The sequence below is a fragment of the Palaemon carinicauda genome, chromosome 7 (genome assembly GCF_036898095.1).
Source record: "Palaemon carinicauda isolate YSFRI2023 chromosome 7, ASM3689809v2, whole genome shotgun sequence".
NCBI classification, from domain to species: domain Eukaryota; kingdom Metazoa; phylum Arthropoda; class Malacostraca; order Decapoda; family Palaemonidae; genus Palaemon; species Palaemon carinicauda.
In genome coordinates, this window is record NC_090731.1 from 136954845 (window position 1) to 136971900 (window position 17056).

The 17056-nt window shown below is 33.1% G+C and overlaps 1 protein-coding gene across 6 annotated transcripts in view; it reads left to right on the forward strand.

Moving 5' to 3' along the window:
* The window catches only part of LOC137644030 (uncharacterized), a 30628-nt gene that overhangs the window by 12101 nt on the left and 1471 nt on the right, over positions 1-17056 (forward strand). For 3 of the 6 annotated variants that reach the window (XM_068376915.1, XM_068376919.1, XM_068376917.1), the window contains 9 exons: positions 286-379; positions 1676-1771; positions 2186-2317; positions 3139-3229; positions 3523-3633; positions 6929-7074; positions 12746-12866; positions 14070-14161; positions 16900-17016. In XM_068376915.1, coding sequence (XP_068233016.1) covers positions 286-379; positions 1676-1771; positions 2186-2317; positions 3139-3229; positions 3523-3633; positions 6929-7074; positions 12746-12866; positions 14070-14161; positions 16900-17016 — 1000 coding nt within the window. The remainder of the gene's footprint in view (positions 1-285; positions 380-1675; positions 1772-2185; positions 2318-3138; positions 3230-3522; positions 3634-6928; positions 7075-12745; positions 12867-14069; positions 14162-16899; positions 17017-17056) is intronic. The other 3 variants (XM_068376916.1, XM_068376918.1, XM_068376920.1) reach the window with 3 other exon arrangements.

Here is a 17056-nt window from a genome sequence, read left to right on the forward strand (position 1 = left end):
TAGTGTTGAGCCTTATGGTGAAGATGACAAAATGTTAGAATTAACTGAATACCTAGTACTCAGTAAAGTATGTTACAGTCTGGGAAGTTCTGAATGAAAAAGATGGTCAGAATTATGGAAAATCTTATGTAACATGCATAAAGAACTAACTGAACGACGGTGGCAAAGATTAATATCCAAATCAGAAATAAAAAAATTAATAAACAGCGAGTTTTTGTAAACATTTGCGATACCTACCGGATTTAATATTAGCCAGAACTATAAAAAAGATTCTTAAATTTCCAGGGGGACAGAGATAAACATGGAGGCTGGCTTTGCACTGGATGCCATTGTAGCAGAGGCAGGCGGGTTCAGTCCTGCGCTGAATCATCCTCTTCAGGTAATCTATAGGACAATTGTTTCAAGTTTTCTGAAAATTGCACCAATTTCATTATCAGTTCGAGAATTGCTGCCTTTTGGAAAAATTATTTCTCAATCATAGCTACATATTTTTAATTTGTTCTGATAGATTTTAATTTCAAATTCACAGGCTAATCTCATCTTCTGATTCATTTTTCATAAGGTTTTCATAAGCTTAATATTTTGAACATAAGAATGACTTTTATTTCAATTCACAATGTACTCTTGAGGATAGTTGTATTGTGTCTGCAAGCTTCTGATTTAAAAAAACTACTTAATAAGTACAAAGTAATCTCAAATACTTTTATTGTTCTCTAAATTTTCTAAATTTAGTTTTTTGTCTTACATTGAATTAACATCTCCCTTTCAATGAAATTTTTCATAGTATAGAATGATTTTCTTATACTATGATGTCTTAGCTTCATTGCAAATGAAATTAAAACTTTCCTTTAAATAGATGATGTTTGGTTTTGACTATTAACTTGCAGCTTTTTTCAAACTCATCTTTGCCTTGAATTCCTTCAATGGTAGTTAATTTTCATTCTATCCTCTATTTATGACACGAGAAGAATGTTTGGTTATTAATTACATAGAAAAATAAAAAATAAATAACGATACATAAAACTAGATGGTGAATCGATGGATGAACTGAATTGATTAAGATAATAAAGTGAGAATGAAAATTAAATCTAAAGGCAGAAACCAATAAATAATGGAAAAAAAAGACTTGAAAGCAGTAACGTAATTTACAGTTATGGAATTATTTCTGTGCTCCTGTTTTCTTCACTCTCCGAGGTTAGAAAGATGATATTGAGTATGGGAAGATGAATGGAAGAACAGGCTAATCATAGATTCCTGTTACATTTGATTGCATTTATCAACCGTCATGCTAAGGCCACTGGGAGGGGCAACCTCATAGCCTTATCTACACCAAGACTAGATCAAATTAAGATATGAAAGGGGCGAGAACAGGCGAGGGCATAAAGCGGAATACAATGAAGACAGTTCTTTAGGAGTAAATGTTGTAAGGATCGGGGAAAACAGAATTGCACAGGAAAATCAGCTTGACGTTTCATGAACTGCTAATATGAGCAGGTGTGCTGTCAAAATCCAGAGCTTTAAAACCCCAGTATATTTCGAAAGACGTACCTGAGCACCTGGCCCTCATTTAGTTGGTCCTATTTCTTCTAGATAGAGCAATAATACTTTTTTTCTTTTACAATTTTCATTAATCATACCTCTAGCTAATCGCATTTATAAGATAATTCTCTTTCAGCTGCTCGTCCTGACTTGGCGTCCTGTCCCTCTCATGATGGAAACTTTTACATCAGTACTCACGCTCTCGCATTCCAAATACCTTCGGGCCGTTCATGTGAGTTGATTTTTTTATTTGTTTAGAATGAATATATAAAATTTGGATCATTTGGCCGTTGCTGGGACTAGGAGAGTCATATAGCGTGACCATGAATATAAATGAAATTCATAAATTTTTAAAGATAACAATTAACGCAATTCTATATAAATGCATAAAAACTATGCTTATCGTTCACCCACATTATCATATTCAAAAACAAAAATAGTCATACACATTATACTGATAAATTATACATTTATCCATTATCTTTGATCTCACTAAATTGTTCAAATGTCCTTTTAAACCTCTCTTCAAGTATAAAGTCCTCTTCTTCATTCCCACTTTTATTAAGTTATGTCTCTATTTCTTTATACTATAACTCATTCTTCATGAGAATCACTTTTTTTTTTTTTACTTCAAATTTACCATCAGGTTGTCGGGATTACGTCCGTATTACATCCTGACTCAGAGGATGTCATGCCTCCAGGCGATGCTGCTGGAGGAGTGTGGATTACTGGGGGAACCTATACTGCTGATCCATACACCTTCACTGCACTTTTCAAGGTAAGGGGAACTATGAGACCACATGCTACTCTACTTTAACCAATACAACGAAATAAAAGTGAAATAAAATCTTCAGTAGCTTTTTGACTAGCCTTGAACGTTAAATATTACGAACTGCAGCTCAGAGGCGTTCCTAAAGTATTTGGCACCCGGGGCAGGTTATTCCAGGCTAATATTCCCTTGCAGCCCCTCCACACACCAGCCCAATAACTTGAGGATTTCGATAAGGAATGGATATATAGCAGGAATTCAATGAAAAATAACTTATTATTATTATAAATAATGATATTATTATAATTATTATTTAGAAGTAGTAGTAGTAAACCCCACCTTAGGCTAAGCTTAACAAAGCATACTGAACCAAAGATAGCAAACCCTGTTCAACGAACATACTTTCCAAGTGCTATATAGAAGGAGTTATACTGACAACATAATCATGGTAGACACAATGACGGATATTTGATTATTCCATCTACAAATCTACTAAAAACGAGAGTAGTATGGGAGAAGACTGAAGCATACAGAATAAAATGGATGTTAAATTTTTAAGTGGAAATATTCAAAATTTCTAATCCTTGATTCAATTCAAGTATAATCTTATCATATTAGTTTTCTTTAATTTGTGGATCTAATAAGCAAGTTGAACTTTATATTCATATCTCAATCTTCAACTTGTCACTAGATCTAAAGCAAAGCCTTGAACACTGCTGTAGGGCAAACATTTGAAAATTGTATCAAATAAATGTGGATATGACATTTGTTTATACTTTTAAACTATCGCTATTCAGAATTCACTACCAGCTGTTTCCTTTTCATTTCAGTCTTGGCTTAGCGAGAGCAAAGGAACAGAGCCACACGCGCGGCTCATTTTTCCTTCTTCTCCTGAAGAAGTGGAAGAAGAACCATTGACCCGTAAGTTGATTTTACAAGTTCACAAGTCCATTTCAACTTGTATTATTTTTCTCACTGAATTATGTATTCAGTCTCATAGGCATCTTCCACAATAAAAAAAATAAGCACAAGAATGAATAGCATTAAAATCAAAACATGTGGTGCTACTGTTGTTTCATTTCAAGGAATATTTTCTGTGGAAAGTAGGTCAGTTCAGTTCTTAGGTTGTATCAAGGAAATTTGTGTTTATGCTGTAATAAACAACAACAGAAATATTAAAAAATATTAATTGAAAAATACTCCTATTTTGACAGTGCTACTTGACATGCAAGAAATAATGATCGACCCATTGTCGCTTCCAAGCGTTGTTGCATCTCGACTCACTGTTCACAAAAACCTTTATAGAACAGTTTCTTCAACACAAGGTGAGAGAAGTTATGTATTTAGATATACCATTATGTTACAATGATGTATGTAGGCTATTCCTTCATTACTTTATTCTCTCTCTCTCTCTCTCTCTCTCTCTCTCTCTCTCTCTCTCTCTCTCTCTCTCTCTCTCTCTCTCTCTCTCTCTCTCTCTCCCCCCCCCAATACTAAACTAGAAGATAGAATATAGCTTTCTTGTATAACAATAAATATCGCTTGCGTCCTAAGGTCTATATAAAATGAATTTGATTATCACAGTTTCGTCCATCATTATTCTCATACGTAATACTTGATAAAATTCAGTTATTTAAGTTAATTTCGGTAAGAAAACTATGATACAAAGATATACCATGACAGATTATGCAATTAAGCAACCCAATCAGAAAAAAACATGTAAAAATAACCAATTGCTTGCTGGTTTGCGAAGGAGGCGTAAATGTACGAATAGGGAGGTGTGCCCTTTTAAGAAACAATAGTTGAGGTAGGGATATTCTATAGGAAACATAAGTGTGCGAGGAGGGATATTTTAGGAGGCATATATCAGGTGAAGAGTTACTTGATTCAAGACTTGATTATATCAGGAGGTAAGGCCTAAAATATTTGGATGTGTGTGTGATAAATTTTCTAGGATAAATAAATGTGGGGTTATGAAATATTTTAGGTGACATAAAAGCAAGAACGAAAGACTAATGAAAATATGTGAGGGTATACATTTTAGGATAGAAGTGTGTTGACAAATGTTAGCCTTCAGAAGACAAATATATAGGTAGGTGATTTTAGGAGATGTAAATATTCATGGTAGTTATATTCTAATTTTTATAACGAATAATCCTTTAGAGAGGAACGTTGGGAAGGGTAACAATTTAAGATACATTAGTGAGCGAAAGAACACATGCTTTGGAAACACAATTGTGGGGATGAGTTACCTTTTGAAAGATATAATTGTGGAGGGGGATCGCTGGAGATATTAATCTGGGGATGAAAGGTGTTATAGGGCACCTAATTGTGGGGCTGATGGTCTTTCAAATGGAATTATTTGGGGGTTAGTTACATTTTAGTATATGTATGTGTGGTATTTTTATCCTAAGTTAACATCACTATAACTAATAGAAAAGTCTGTTAGGTGAGGGGATGAAAGACCTATTAAAAATAAATGCGAAGATAACTGAGTTTAGCCAAGATAACCGAGGAGATAAATAATTATGGATTATAAGTGTGAGGACGAATGACCTAAATATTTTTTCCATCGCATGACTAGAATCATTACAATTAACTTTCACGTCAAGCACACGGTTCTAAGGAACACGCTAAATAACCAAGAAGTTGCCAAACAAATCTCTATAGAATGATAATGTGTTGAAAATGTTTCGTGGTTACCAAAAAGCGGCAGACGCTAAGGACTGGGTTTTCGTACAACATCCTGGAAATCAGGCAAAGGCTTATGGTGCCTCAACAGGAAGGCTACCCTTTAAACAATCTCCACCCCCTTTCTCACAAGGATTATAAGGACCTGTTATTTTCAGTGAAATCTATCAGGTCGTGAGTAGTGCTTGAACTTGGGCCCACAGAATGTGAATCACTAATCATCTAACAAACAGATTTTAATCATATACAGAAGTAGTTAGTAATTATGATCATATAAAGGCATAACCCAACAGAATCAAGCTTTAATTATGCCTTTACACGGTGAAAATCAAGCTCAAAATCACTGAATTTCGAAACTCAATAGCTTCAATTCGTAGCATCATAATGCCGTGATTACAGCATCACCATATTTCATTTCATAGTCTACTAAATGGAATTAAAATGGTAAAATGAAATTCCTAAATATGAAAACGTCTAATCTTCTACAACCTATAGGCTTCTCACACTATGCCCACCACACCGCTATGCAATGTTAAAAATCCTACGTTAAGAGTTAACAATATTTTCTTCACCGAACCTAACACAAATCTTTCTAATCTCGGTTGCATAAATTTAAAGTTTCACATCAATGGATTCATTGTAAGCCACGTTTATTCTTCTCTCAGCAAAGTATTATTTACTTTTGCCATAATCAAGTAAGGCTGAGGCCATAAAATTATGTAACCTAACAAAACTATTTTCAAAGTTTCATCATTTAAATCCCCGCGATTTCTGGTTTTCTCTTGTGTGTATATATATATATATATATATATATATATATATATATATATATATATATATATATATATATATATATATATATATATATATATATATATATATATATAAAATGGTGTGTGTATGAAATCCTGTTTGTGCAAAAACTCATTTCATGAAATGTACAACTCAACAGACAATTTCGTGGAACGTTCACTAGTTTGCTCAGTACATGAATTGAGTAATTTTTGTCACCAGACCCTGAACGGGGCAATATTTTCCATCCTGACGTTTTCAGCAGCAGAGTTTCAAGTCAATTAAATCATGTTAATTGTGTCTAGCTTGACATTCAATTTCAGGAGTTAAGCTGCCACAGGACATTCAGTAACCTCTAACAAGGTATGAGTATCCTAGGTAGACCCCCGGAGCGGGTGGTGTTAATTATAGATATGTCATTAATTGGAAGGTGTGTAAAATATATTCTGTGTAATTAGGTAATATATTATTTACTTACTTCAAGGGCTGCTTTTCTGGTCCTATACAGCAGGAGAACCTTACTCTCTATAGGACCACATTAATTTTATCATGATCGTTTCAAAGCATTCAACATTTCACAACACATAACGTAACTGATCACTAATAACTGATACTTTTAATCGGGCATTTTGAAGACGTTAGGATGTTGTATATAACAAGTCGATTGTTGGAACGGGGAATCTTCCACTAGAGGATATTTACATCGTTTGAGGATTATGCAAATCTTGAGTGTACTGTGTAGGCGAGCAGTATAGGCTGGTTGATTAAACGGAGAAGGATTGTACTGTGGGTGACATAATACGTAAGTACAACATTAATCTAAGCAATAAAACCAAACATTGCTTTGCTATTGTGACCCTAGGATCAAGTCTATTGGGTAATAAGCTTTAATAAAATTTTCAGTTATTTCGATATACTCTGACTGGTTATCTATTAGCATCATCAAGGTTTATGTAAAACTTTCCCTTAAAGGAACTATTTATACAAAAAAAAAAAGTTTTAGAAAAGGATTCATTTAACCAAATAACCTTAAATAGGACATTCATTTGTGTTAATATGCCCCGACAGATATCACTTTAAGTGGTAAGTTTCTATATGGTTTCTATATCGTTTCCATTATCACGACATTAATTTCAGGCAGCAGCATTCCTATAGCCGAAATGGAGGTCATCAAAAGGATCAACGTATCAAGTCTTGCTACAGCCCTCATAGGACCTTCTGCATACCTGTTAGCGACCGGTGCCACCTCGCTCTCCTTTGACAAGATATGGGACAATAAACAGGTCAGTAACATAACACGGCCTTCCTAAAAAATGTAAACCAGTATGACCATGATTTTAAATAAGTAACATTTATTTACACATTAACTATGGAAAACTTGTTAGGTGTTTTTATTTTTCATGGAGATTTTTGCTTTAGAAGGTAACCACGAGTCAAAGCATTTTTAGAACAAACATATGTACTATGGAATGATTAGTGTAAGTAGATGAATGGTCCTTCAGAGGTAATCAACATATCTTGATAACATCTAGTTTTAGAAGTGGGCTTTATTTTCATCTTTTGGATTTATTCATCTAGTGACCTATAACATGAATTGAAATGTTTTACCTAATTAACTAATACTCTGGTGTGATGAGTGAAAACAGCATCGGTATTATTCAGTAACTGATCTCATTTAGGACTACTCATGGCATTTTTCGATATACAAAAAAAATTCTTCACTCTTTTACTTAATATTCTGTGAAAGAATAAAGCTAATTAATTAAAAAAATTTTAAGACAAATTTTGGTGTTCTAATAACTATTTTTCTTAAACTAGTAATTTATTTTATTAGTCAAGTTTTCCAAGCCATGCTATATCTGTACTCATAATATAAGCTAGTAAGTACAGGCAATATGTACACCTGTTTAGATGCACCGTATCTGAGATATATATATATATATATATATATATATATATATATATATATATATATATATATATATATATATATATATATATATTGCATGCAGAATATAAGTGATGTATAAACAAATGAGTAAATGAAAAATATAAGAAAATACAAGTATGAGATAGAAATTTATTTCTATTTGAACACGATATTGTGTTGCTTTTCATCCATATTGACTCATTAGGGATAATTCCAACTAAAATAAAGCTATCAATTGTGTCAGCTAGTGGGCCGGGGAGTCGGGGAAAACTCTCTAGTAAAAGACTGATGTTTCTCTAGGTAAATCCTGAACTGCAGGTAGCAGTTAGGTTCAGACTTCTTTCAGAGCCTCTGGTGGAATGGTTGGAAGCGACCTGGCCTTTCATTTGAAGGGGCTAGGGTTCGATCCTAAGTATATATATATATATATATATATATATATATATATATATATATATATATATATATATATATATATGTGTGTGTGTGTGTTTCTACAAAATTTTGCAGTGTTTCCCACATTTTCATCATCTCTCTTATATCACTTATCACGAGAGAGTTGTCACTTTGTCCCTCCTCCTGCTCAGATAAAATCCCCACAACCTCTTGTTGCTACTTTTTATGCAACTTCACCAGCTCCTCGATCATCAGCTGCTTGCTATGTTCCTCTAGAAGTTCGTTCATGTTATCCTTGTCCACCACCTCCAACAACATTGTCTTTCCCAAGGACACAATTTCATCGTCAAATGCCTCCTGGATTAGCTCGAATCCCTAAAAAAAAGTGTTCAGAAGTGCATTCTAGCCACAGTTTCCTTCACATAGAATTGAGGGCTCTGTTGGTAATCTCTTGCTAGGTTTTGTCAATCCCTTTAAGGCACATAATGTGGAGTGTGAGGTTTTGTGTACAGCTTCCTAAAGTTTGAGATCACCTGCTGGTCCATTGGTTACAGTATTGGAGAGGTGTTGGGCGGTAGGAACTTGAACTTAATGAATTTGAACACACCCATTACGTCACTTAAGTGGCTGGAGGATGTATAGGAGCATTGTCCAAAAGTAACAAGGGTTGGAGGGGGAAGTACTTATCCATTCAGTACCTTTTTTATCTCACGACCAAACACTTCATTGGCCCATCTCACAAACAGAATGCAAGTTATCTAAGCCTTATTGCTTGACATCCACATAACGTTCAGTAGCCTCTGCACCTCCTACTTTTAAAGGCTCGTGGATTCTCTGAGTGATATACCAGGAGAGGTTTAATCTTACAATTTCGGCTAGCATTGGCACAGAAGAGCAGGGTTAGATGGTTTTTCCTTAGCTTTTGACTGGTAATTGCCTTTTCTTCAGCTGCAATGAAGGTCCTATCACAATTTAACAATTACTGCAGCATGTAAGATTCAGAATTCACAAACTTTTTAACATCAGTAATGAATGCCTCTGTTGCCTTGACATCGGAGTTCACAGCCTCATCATGTCGCACAACAGTATGGATGGCTATTCTTTTATTAAAATGTTCAAAACAGCCCTGGCTCGCCTTGAATATTTCTTTTTCTCTTTCTGTTGACATGCATGGCTCATTTTTCAAAAGGCCTGCCTACAATACTTTTGATTTTTCACAAATAATGTTTTTGGTAATCGTATCTCCTATCTGCGTTCAATTGATCCAGATAAGCAACAACTTTTCAACGTTATCCAGAACTTGCAGCGATTGTTTCGTGATTTGATCTCCTCTTTTTTTCTTGAGAATCGTAGAAATTGTCTATGTTGTAGGTAGTAGGATGGCCAGGGCACTATTCGCCCATTGAGAAACTACCGCTAGAGAGTTATTGGGTCCTTTAACTGACCAGACAGAGCTACATTGGATCCTTTTCTCTGCTTATGGCTTTTCATTTTGCCTACACTTACAATGAATATTCTGGTCTATTTTTTACATGTTCTCCTTTGTCCTCATACACCTGATAACACCAAGATTACCAAACAATTCTTCATAGCTCAAGGGGTTAACTACTTCACTGCAATTGTTCAGTGGCTATTTTCCTCTTGGAAAGGGTAGAGGAGACTCTTTAGCTATGGTAAGCAGCTCTTCTAGGAGAAGGACACTCCAAAATCAAACCATGGTTCTCTAGTCTTGGGTAGTACCATAGCCTCTGTATCACGGTCTTCCGCCGTCTTGGGATAGGGTTCTCTTGCTTAAAGGTACACTCAGGCACGCTATTCTATCTTATTTTTCTCATGCTTCTCAATAATTCAGTTATTCACTTCGAAGATAATCATCTTATTGTCTTTCTTATCATCTTCGGGGCCATTGTTACAATACTGTACTGTTGACTTGATGACGAACAATTGCGACCACAATTAGATAAAGAACATGCAGTCACGACTCTAAAAAGATCAGTTCCAGAGACGCTTGCACACCACTATAGATAATGCTGCTAAAGCTGCTATGAGTGCTGTTCAGAGAACGGAAAACTGAAGGTCAGAGTAAGGGGGATGCAAGTTAAGGCAAAATAAAATGGAGTAAAAATCATGTAAATACTGAGTGGGAGGCATTTGGGAACTATAAGACTGATTTCTATACATCGTGTTCTAGTCTCGTTAGTTCTTGTCCTCAAAAAAAAAAAAAAAAATAAATAAATAAAAAAAAAGAAAAAAAAAAGGCGGCCATGTGGAGCAAAACTTTATAAAAGAGGCCATGTGGAGCAAAACTTTTTTTGCAGATAGATAATAGATACAACCTTCATAAACCAATTTAAATTTGTAGGCTCGTATCCCAATTTGCTCATGTACAGAGGTAGCACCGTATCTTATTATCATTACTAGCTAAGCTATAACCATAGTTGGAAAAGCAAGATGCTATAAGCCTAAGGGCTCCAACAGGAAAAAATAGCCCAAATGAGGAAAGGAAATGAGGAAATAAACAAAAGATATGAGAAATAATGAACAATTGAAATCCAAAATTTTAAAACAGTAACATCAAAACAGATACTTCATATATGAATTATGAAATAACTTATGTCAGCCTGTTCGACATGAACAGATTTGCTGCAAGTTTGAACTTTTGAAGTTCTACCGATTCAACTACCCGATTAGGAAGATCCACAGTCCAGGTATATCTAGACCATTGGAAGACCATTCCACAACTTGGTCACAGCTGGAATAAAACTTCTTGAATAGGTTATGTATATATATATATATATATATATATATATATATATATATATATATATATATATATATATATATATATATATACATATTCTTACAAAGCTGGTCTACATGAAAGCAGATTATTTTATTCACGTATTTCATGTGTGTATTTAAGATATATAGCAAGCTCGTAAAGTGGGTCCCACTCATGTAGGATTAAGTAAATGTATGTAAAATACATAAAACTCATCATTCATGCAGTTATATTCTCATTCAGTTCTGTATACGTAAATTTACATTATTTTAGAGAATTACAATTTTATTCCATGTAGTTTGGTTACGAAGTCTTATGTAAGCTTGTTAAAAGATACGATGTATGATACACAGGAGGTATAAACGCTAGAGATTGCATCATGTTTCCACGTGGTTGGAAGAGGCATGAAGGTTCTCGACTAAACTTAATTCTTTTTTTTTAATGTTACGAGAGGAGGTGGGCGGAGTTAGGTGAGGGAGTTGCTATCGTCAGGCGACGATAGAACCATACTTCCAACGACCACGTTTACAACTGGCAATGCTGTCACTACTTCATGAATGCATTCCTTGAATCCACTTGAAGATTCCAGAATGTATTAGGATGCATATAAGGGCCTACTAGTGCATGGGAGGGAGAGATCCTGCCTAACATTCCGACAGAGCCATACGTCCGACAGTCCTCTCACCAGCATCTATCCAGCCACTAAATGTTTTCTCTCAAATGTAAATAGTGTCTGTTGGAACATGGTGATATTTTTGTGGTTTAATTTGTATTAAGTGAAATCAATTTGTAAATAAAGTTTGTATTGTAAAATTAATTTTTTGTGACTGGCCCGGCGTGATTTGGTTAAAAAAAGAATATTTATTTTTTGCTTAACCGTTCTGTAACATTGTGCGAGCCCAAAGGTCGTAATAGTAACAGATACTCATATATAAGTGTAATTTTTTATTTTTTTATAGTGTTATTGTCAGTTTTTCATTAATTGTCAAAATTAAATATTTTCATATATTAATTTCTTGTGAAACAATTGATTGTATTGTTCTTTGAAGTGTCATTTTGTCATAAGTCTAAGGTCTAGTTGATTTAATTTTCGAGCGAATTTACTTTTGAATTGTTATTTTTCATAGAATATACATACATATATATATATATATATATATATATATATATATATATATATATATAAATATATATATATATATATAAATATATATATATATATATATATATATATATATATATATATATAAAGTGTGTATTATTTCGATCACCAATAATTAATTTAGTGACTTGCTCGTACCCCTGACTTAGAACCGAAGTAAGAGGTTGGTTTTAAAATAGTACCTGTTAAAAGCAAAGTAATCACCCAGTTTTGTTTTGAGTGTGATGTAAAGAGACATTTAGATATTCAGTGTTCATATATATTAACATCTGGGAGTTGCGTATTATTCTCAAAGCGCGGAGGTATTGTCGTGTGTATCAGATATATGCAATATAACGCAAGTGAGTTTGGAGCTTGGGAGTTTACGTAATTCGCTAGCCGTAATAATACATACATACACATACACACACACACACACACACATATATATATATATATATATATATATATATATATATATATATATATATACATATGTGTGTATGTGTGTGTGTGTGTGTGTGTGCGTGTGTGTGTGATTCTTGCAGTATAAAAAACACCTGCAAATATAAGCTTAAAATAATTATTGCTTGAGCACTTTGCAACCTTTATAATTCTGTTGTGTCCTTATGATTTACTAACAACGATGAGCCTAAGTTCTACAAAGATTAGAGCTTATCTGATATCAAACTTCTACCATTGCAGTACGTCGCAAGCCTTTCACAAAAATTAGAGAAGATGGACGAAGCCCTACTTACAAAGGTTGTAGCACCACCAGGTAACGTAGCTCCACTGGTGGTAATTTTGCCAGCGCCTCACTGCTCAGGTTAGATGCTTCAGTTAGCTTACATACGTTTATGATAATAATTATTATGCCTTATCCATTACCAATTCAATATCTTTAACTGTAAAGTTTTCAAAATTCTTTTTGGCCATCATACTCTCTCTCTCTCTCTCTCTCTCTCTCTCTCTCTCTCTCTCTCTCTCTCTCTCTCTCTCTCATATATATATATATATATATATATATATATATATATTAATATATATTATATATATATACACACACACACACACATATATATATATATATATATATATATATATATATATATATATATATATATATATATATATATATATATTACTCTATATAGAGATTTCACTTACATAATAGAGAGTTGGCTCAACATTCCATACTATGTTCACGATTCATTTTCTGACATCTCCCATCACTCCATTAAAAGTATTAAACACATTTCTCCACCAGATTTAACACCTAAACAAGGGCTATCTTTCCTGCATACTCTTAACACATAGGATGCTTTAATTATACAAACTTTTAAATACTCTCCAGCACTTCCAATCCATACCATTTATTCTAAACCTTCCACATTGATTATAAAATTTGTATTATTTTATTTTCATGCATGCAATACCTGTTTCCCTTCATCTTAACATTTTCTACATGCATATTTTATAGCAGATATTGATGCACACATCCTTGTCTTTGTCATACCATAGCAATTCTTTTGTCATTTATTATGCAGCACCAAAACAAAATCCTATTATACACCTTCCTTAGTATACAGCAACTCTTAATCATATCTATCACACTAGCCTCTACACAACATAAATATTATTCCTCTCACCAATTCCTTGGGAACATTTCCATCATCCAGATATACTTTATAAATCATGGTCATCCACTTAATCATACTATTACCAACCACCTTAATGACCTTACAGTTAAATTCTATCAACTCTTGGTGTCTCCACTCTTTAACCTTTAAATCACCTTCGACTATTTTTTCTTGTGCTAGTTCAAAATTGCCTTTGGTTTCTTTATTTTGGGAACAAAACATTTCTATTGAAAGTAGAAATAAATATATCTGATATAAACATGGATGTGTGTATATATACATATATATATATATATATATATATATATATATATATATATATATATATATATATATATATATATATATATAAACACGTAGATGTTACCTTTCATGTCTCTCATCCACAGCTCTTTCAATGATCCATTTGGTACCATGTGAATTGATGTTGGTCGAGCGATATTTAGATGAAAGGAACAGCCAGCTTGTTCTCCCAGAAAAGGTCAATCTATTTTCTTTTACTTTATTTGGCATTTTATTGAACACCATTTATCATATATATTTTTTTCAGCCCAATTTCCTTTCAGATATTAGCCTCACATAATTACCTTTTTCTTAACTTCAAGAAAGACCCTTGGAAAGATTTTTTTTTCACTCTAGAGGTTAACTAATACACTGTAATTGTTCAGTAGCTACGTTCAAATGCGATAAAGTGACTCTTTAGCTATGGTAAGCACTAAGCAGCTCTCCAAAATAAAACCAATTATCTAATATTGGTTAGTGTCATAGCCTCCAGGTCTTCCACTGTCTTGGGTTAAGAGTTCTCTTGCTTGAGGGTACACTCAGGCTCACTATTCTGTCTCCTTATTTTCATTCCTCACTGGGCTATTGTTTCTGTTGGAGCCCTTGGGCATATAGCATTCTGCTTTTCCAAGTAGGTTGTAGCTTAGCTGGTAATAGTAGTAGTAATATCAACAATAGCTTCTTTCTTTATTATGACTGCTGTTGACGTATGAAAGTTCTTTATTGTTCTCTCGCCCAGAAATAGATTTTTTCCTTCGTCAAAATCCCTTTATTGTTGTGTAGAAACATTAGTCTTGGTTCTAAAATTTTACTGATGTATCATTCTTTACTTTTTTCATTCTTGTTTGCTAGAGCTACATAGCATCAAAATAAAACGAACAGTACAGACACCGAGTAGCTTTAATTAAATGGAAATTCTGAAAAGTTATAATTACTATTGATTTTCAGAACTTTCATTTTGTTCCTTCTTTAAAAAAAATTAAAAAAATAAAACATGTACTTGCTCGCTCTGGCTGAAGTAACACTTCTTACTCCCTAAACTCTTTGTTTTCATTTTTCTGATGCTGAATAAGCAAACTAAGCATTCATTTGAAAGATTAATTTGATGTGCTTTTATCATAACTTCCGCGACACTGTAATCTACTTTTAAGCTAGATAGAAAACAAAATATATTATGCACATGTCTTCAGCATAAAAATTAAAGTCAAACATTTCCTCCACAGTATCACTATAATTGATTTATGTTGATCATTGAATAAGACTATTAAAGTTGATGAATACAAATTTTGACTGGGTTTATATGCATAGATGTGTGCTTTTAGCGATAATGAGCTTATGCTTGTTAGCTTCAATCTTGAAGATAGAGTACCAAGTTTACTAAACACAGCAAGAACATGTTCTTGATGAAGTAGATTATAGATAGAATCTAGAAGATAACAGAACACTGAAGCAGCCGAGGTGTTATTTTGGATGGATGCATCTTTTCTGCCTTATCCTTAATCATGTTAATGAGTCATTTATTTCCAACAGAGGAGTTCATAACGTAGAGTACCCATACCCTATAGTTGAGTGTTTCACATCTGATACAGAAACACATTTTTTTTTCTCGCTCGAGTTCAGAGTTTGAATACCTGCATCAGACAAATATTTCAATTAAGATAAGTCCTCAGGTTTCAAAGGAGATATGTTCCTACTTGAGTTTTGCTGTAAGTTGGAACATACATAAGTAGCCTACAATACAGTACAGTATGTAAAGCCCTGTCCACACGATCGAGCATGCCCGACAGGCAAACAGTGATATCAGGCCACAATAGTTAGTGAAAATGAGGGTTAATGACGTCAGAAGCAAGAAAACTAAAGGCAGGGATCTGGCAACACTGTATGATGCCAGATCTCTGTAGTTTTCCAGCTTCTGACGTTATTAACCCTCATTCTTACTAACTACTGTGGTCTGGTATCACTGTTTGCCCGTCGGGCAAGCTCAATCGTGTGGACAGGGCACCAAAGTCTCTCACCTATGCTAATTCAGTAGTAAAGACATATTGTAATCTAGGATAAAAGAAACCCCCTTTTAACACGGAAACGTGACTAGGACCTAAAAATGGAGGATAAAAATGATAAAATTAAACTAACAAAAACAAATAAAATTTCTTTATGGGAGTAGAACTGTATCCAAGAAACAATTCGAAACCGTTGTAACCCGAAGACTTATCCGTGTACTGTATCATTGAAATTAATAAAGGTATAGTAAACTTCTTGAAGATCAAATAATTTTCTCTGTAAAATGGGTGTGTACTTAACAGCTTCATTTGTGTTAACAACAAATATTGCAGCGAATGTTTGTATGCTTTAACATGCCGAGATAGTTTACATATGCAGATCTATTACAACACTGTTACTGATCTTGAAAATATTTTAGATTATCTATTACATCTCATAGGTTTTTCCTACCTGGCTATTTTCCCTGTTGGAGTTACAGCATCCTACTTTTCCAATGAGTTATAGCTTAGCTAGTAATAATAATAATAATAATAATAATAATAATAATAATAATAATAATAATAATAATAATAATATATATATATATATATATATATATATAGATATATATATATATATATATATATATATATATATATATATATATACTGTATATATATATACATATATATATATATATATATATATATATATATATATATACATATATATACATATATATATATATATACACAGTATATATATAAATTATATATATATATATATATATATATATATATATATATACACAGTATATATATAAATTATATATATATATATATATATATATATATATACACAGTATATATATATAAATTATATATATTATATATATATATATATATATATATATATATATATATATATATATATATATATATATAATATTTTTCCTAGGTGATAAACGACGTTGAACAGAAATTATCAGAATTAGATGTATCAGAACTTAAGCTAGAAGATCACTCGACAAATCTGGTTTCTTCTCTGGTTCATCATTTCACAAAGCCATCAAGGGTAATTACATTGTAATTTTTGTCTTGTGCACGGATTGTTA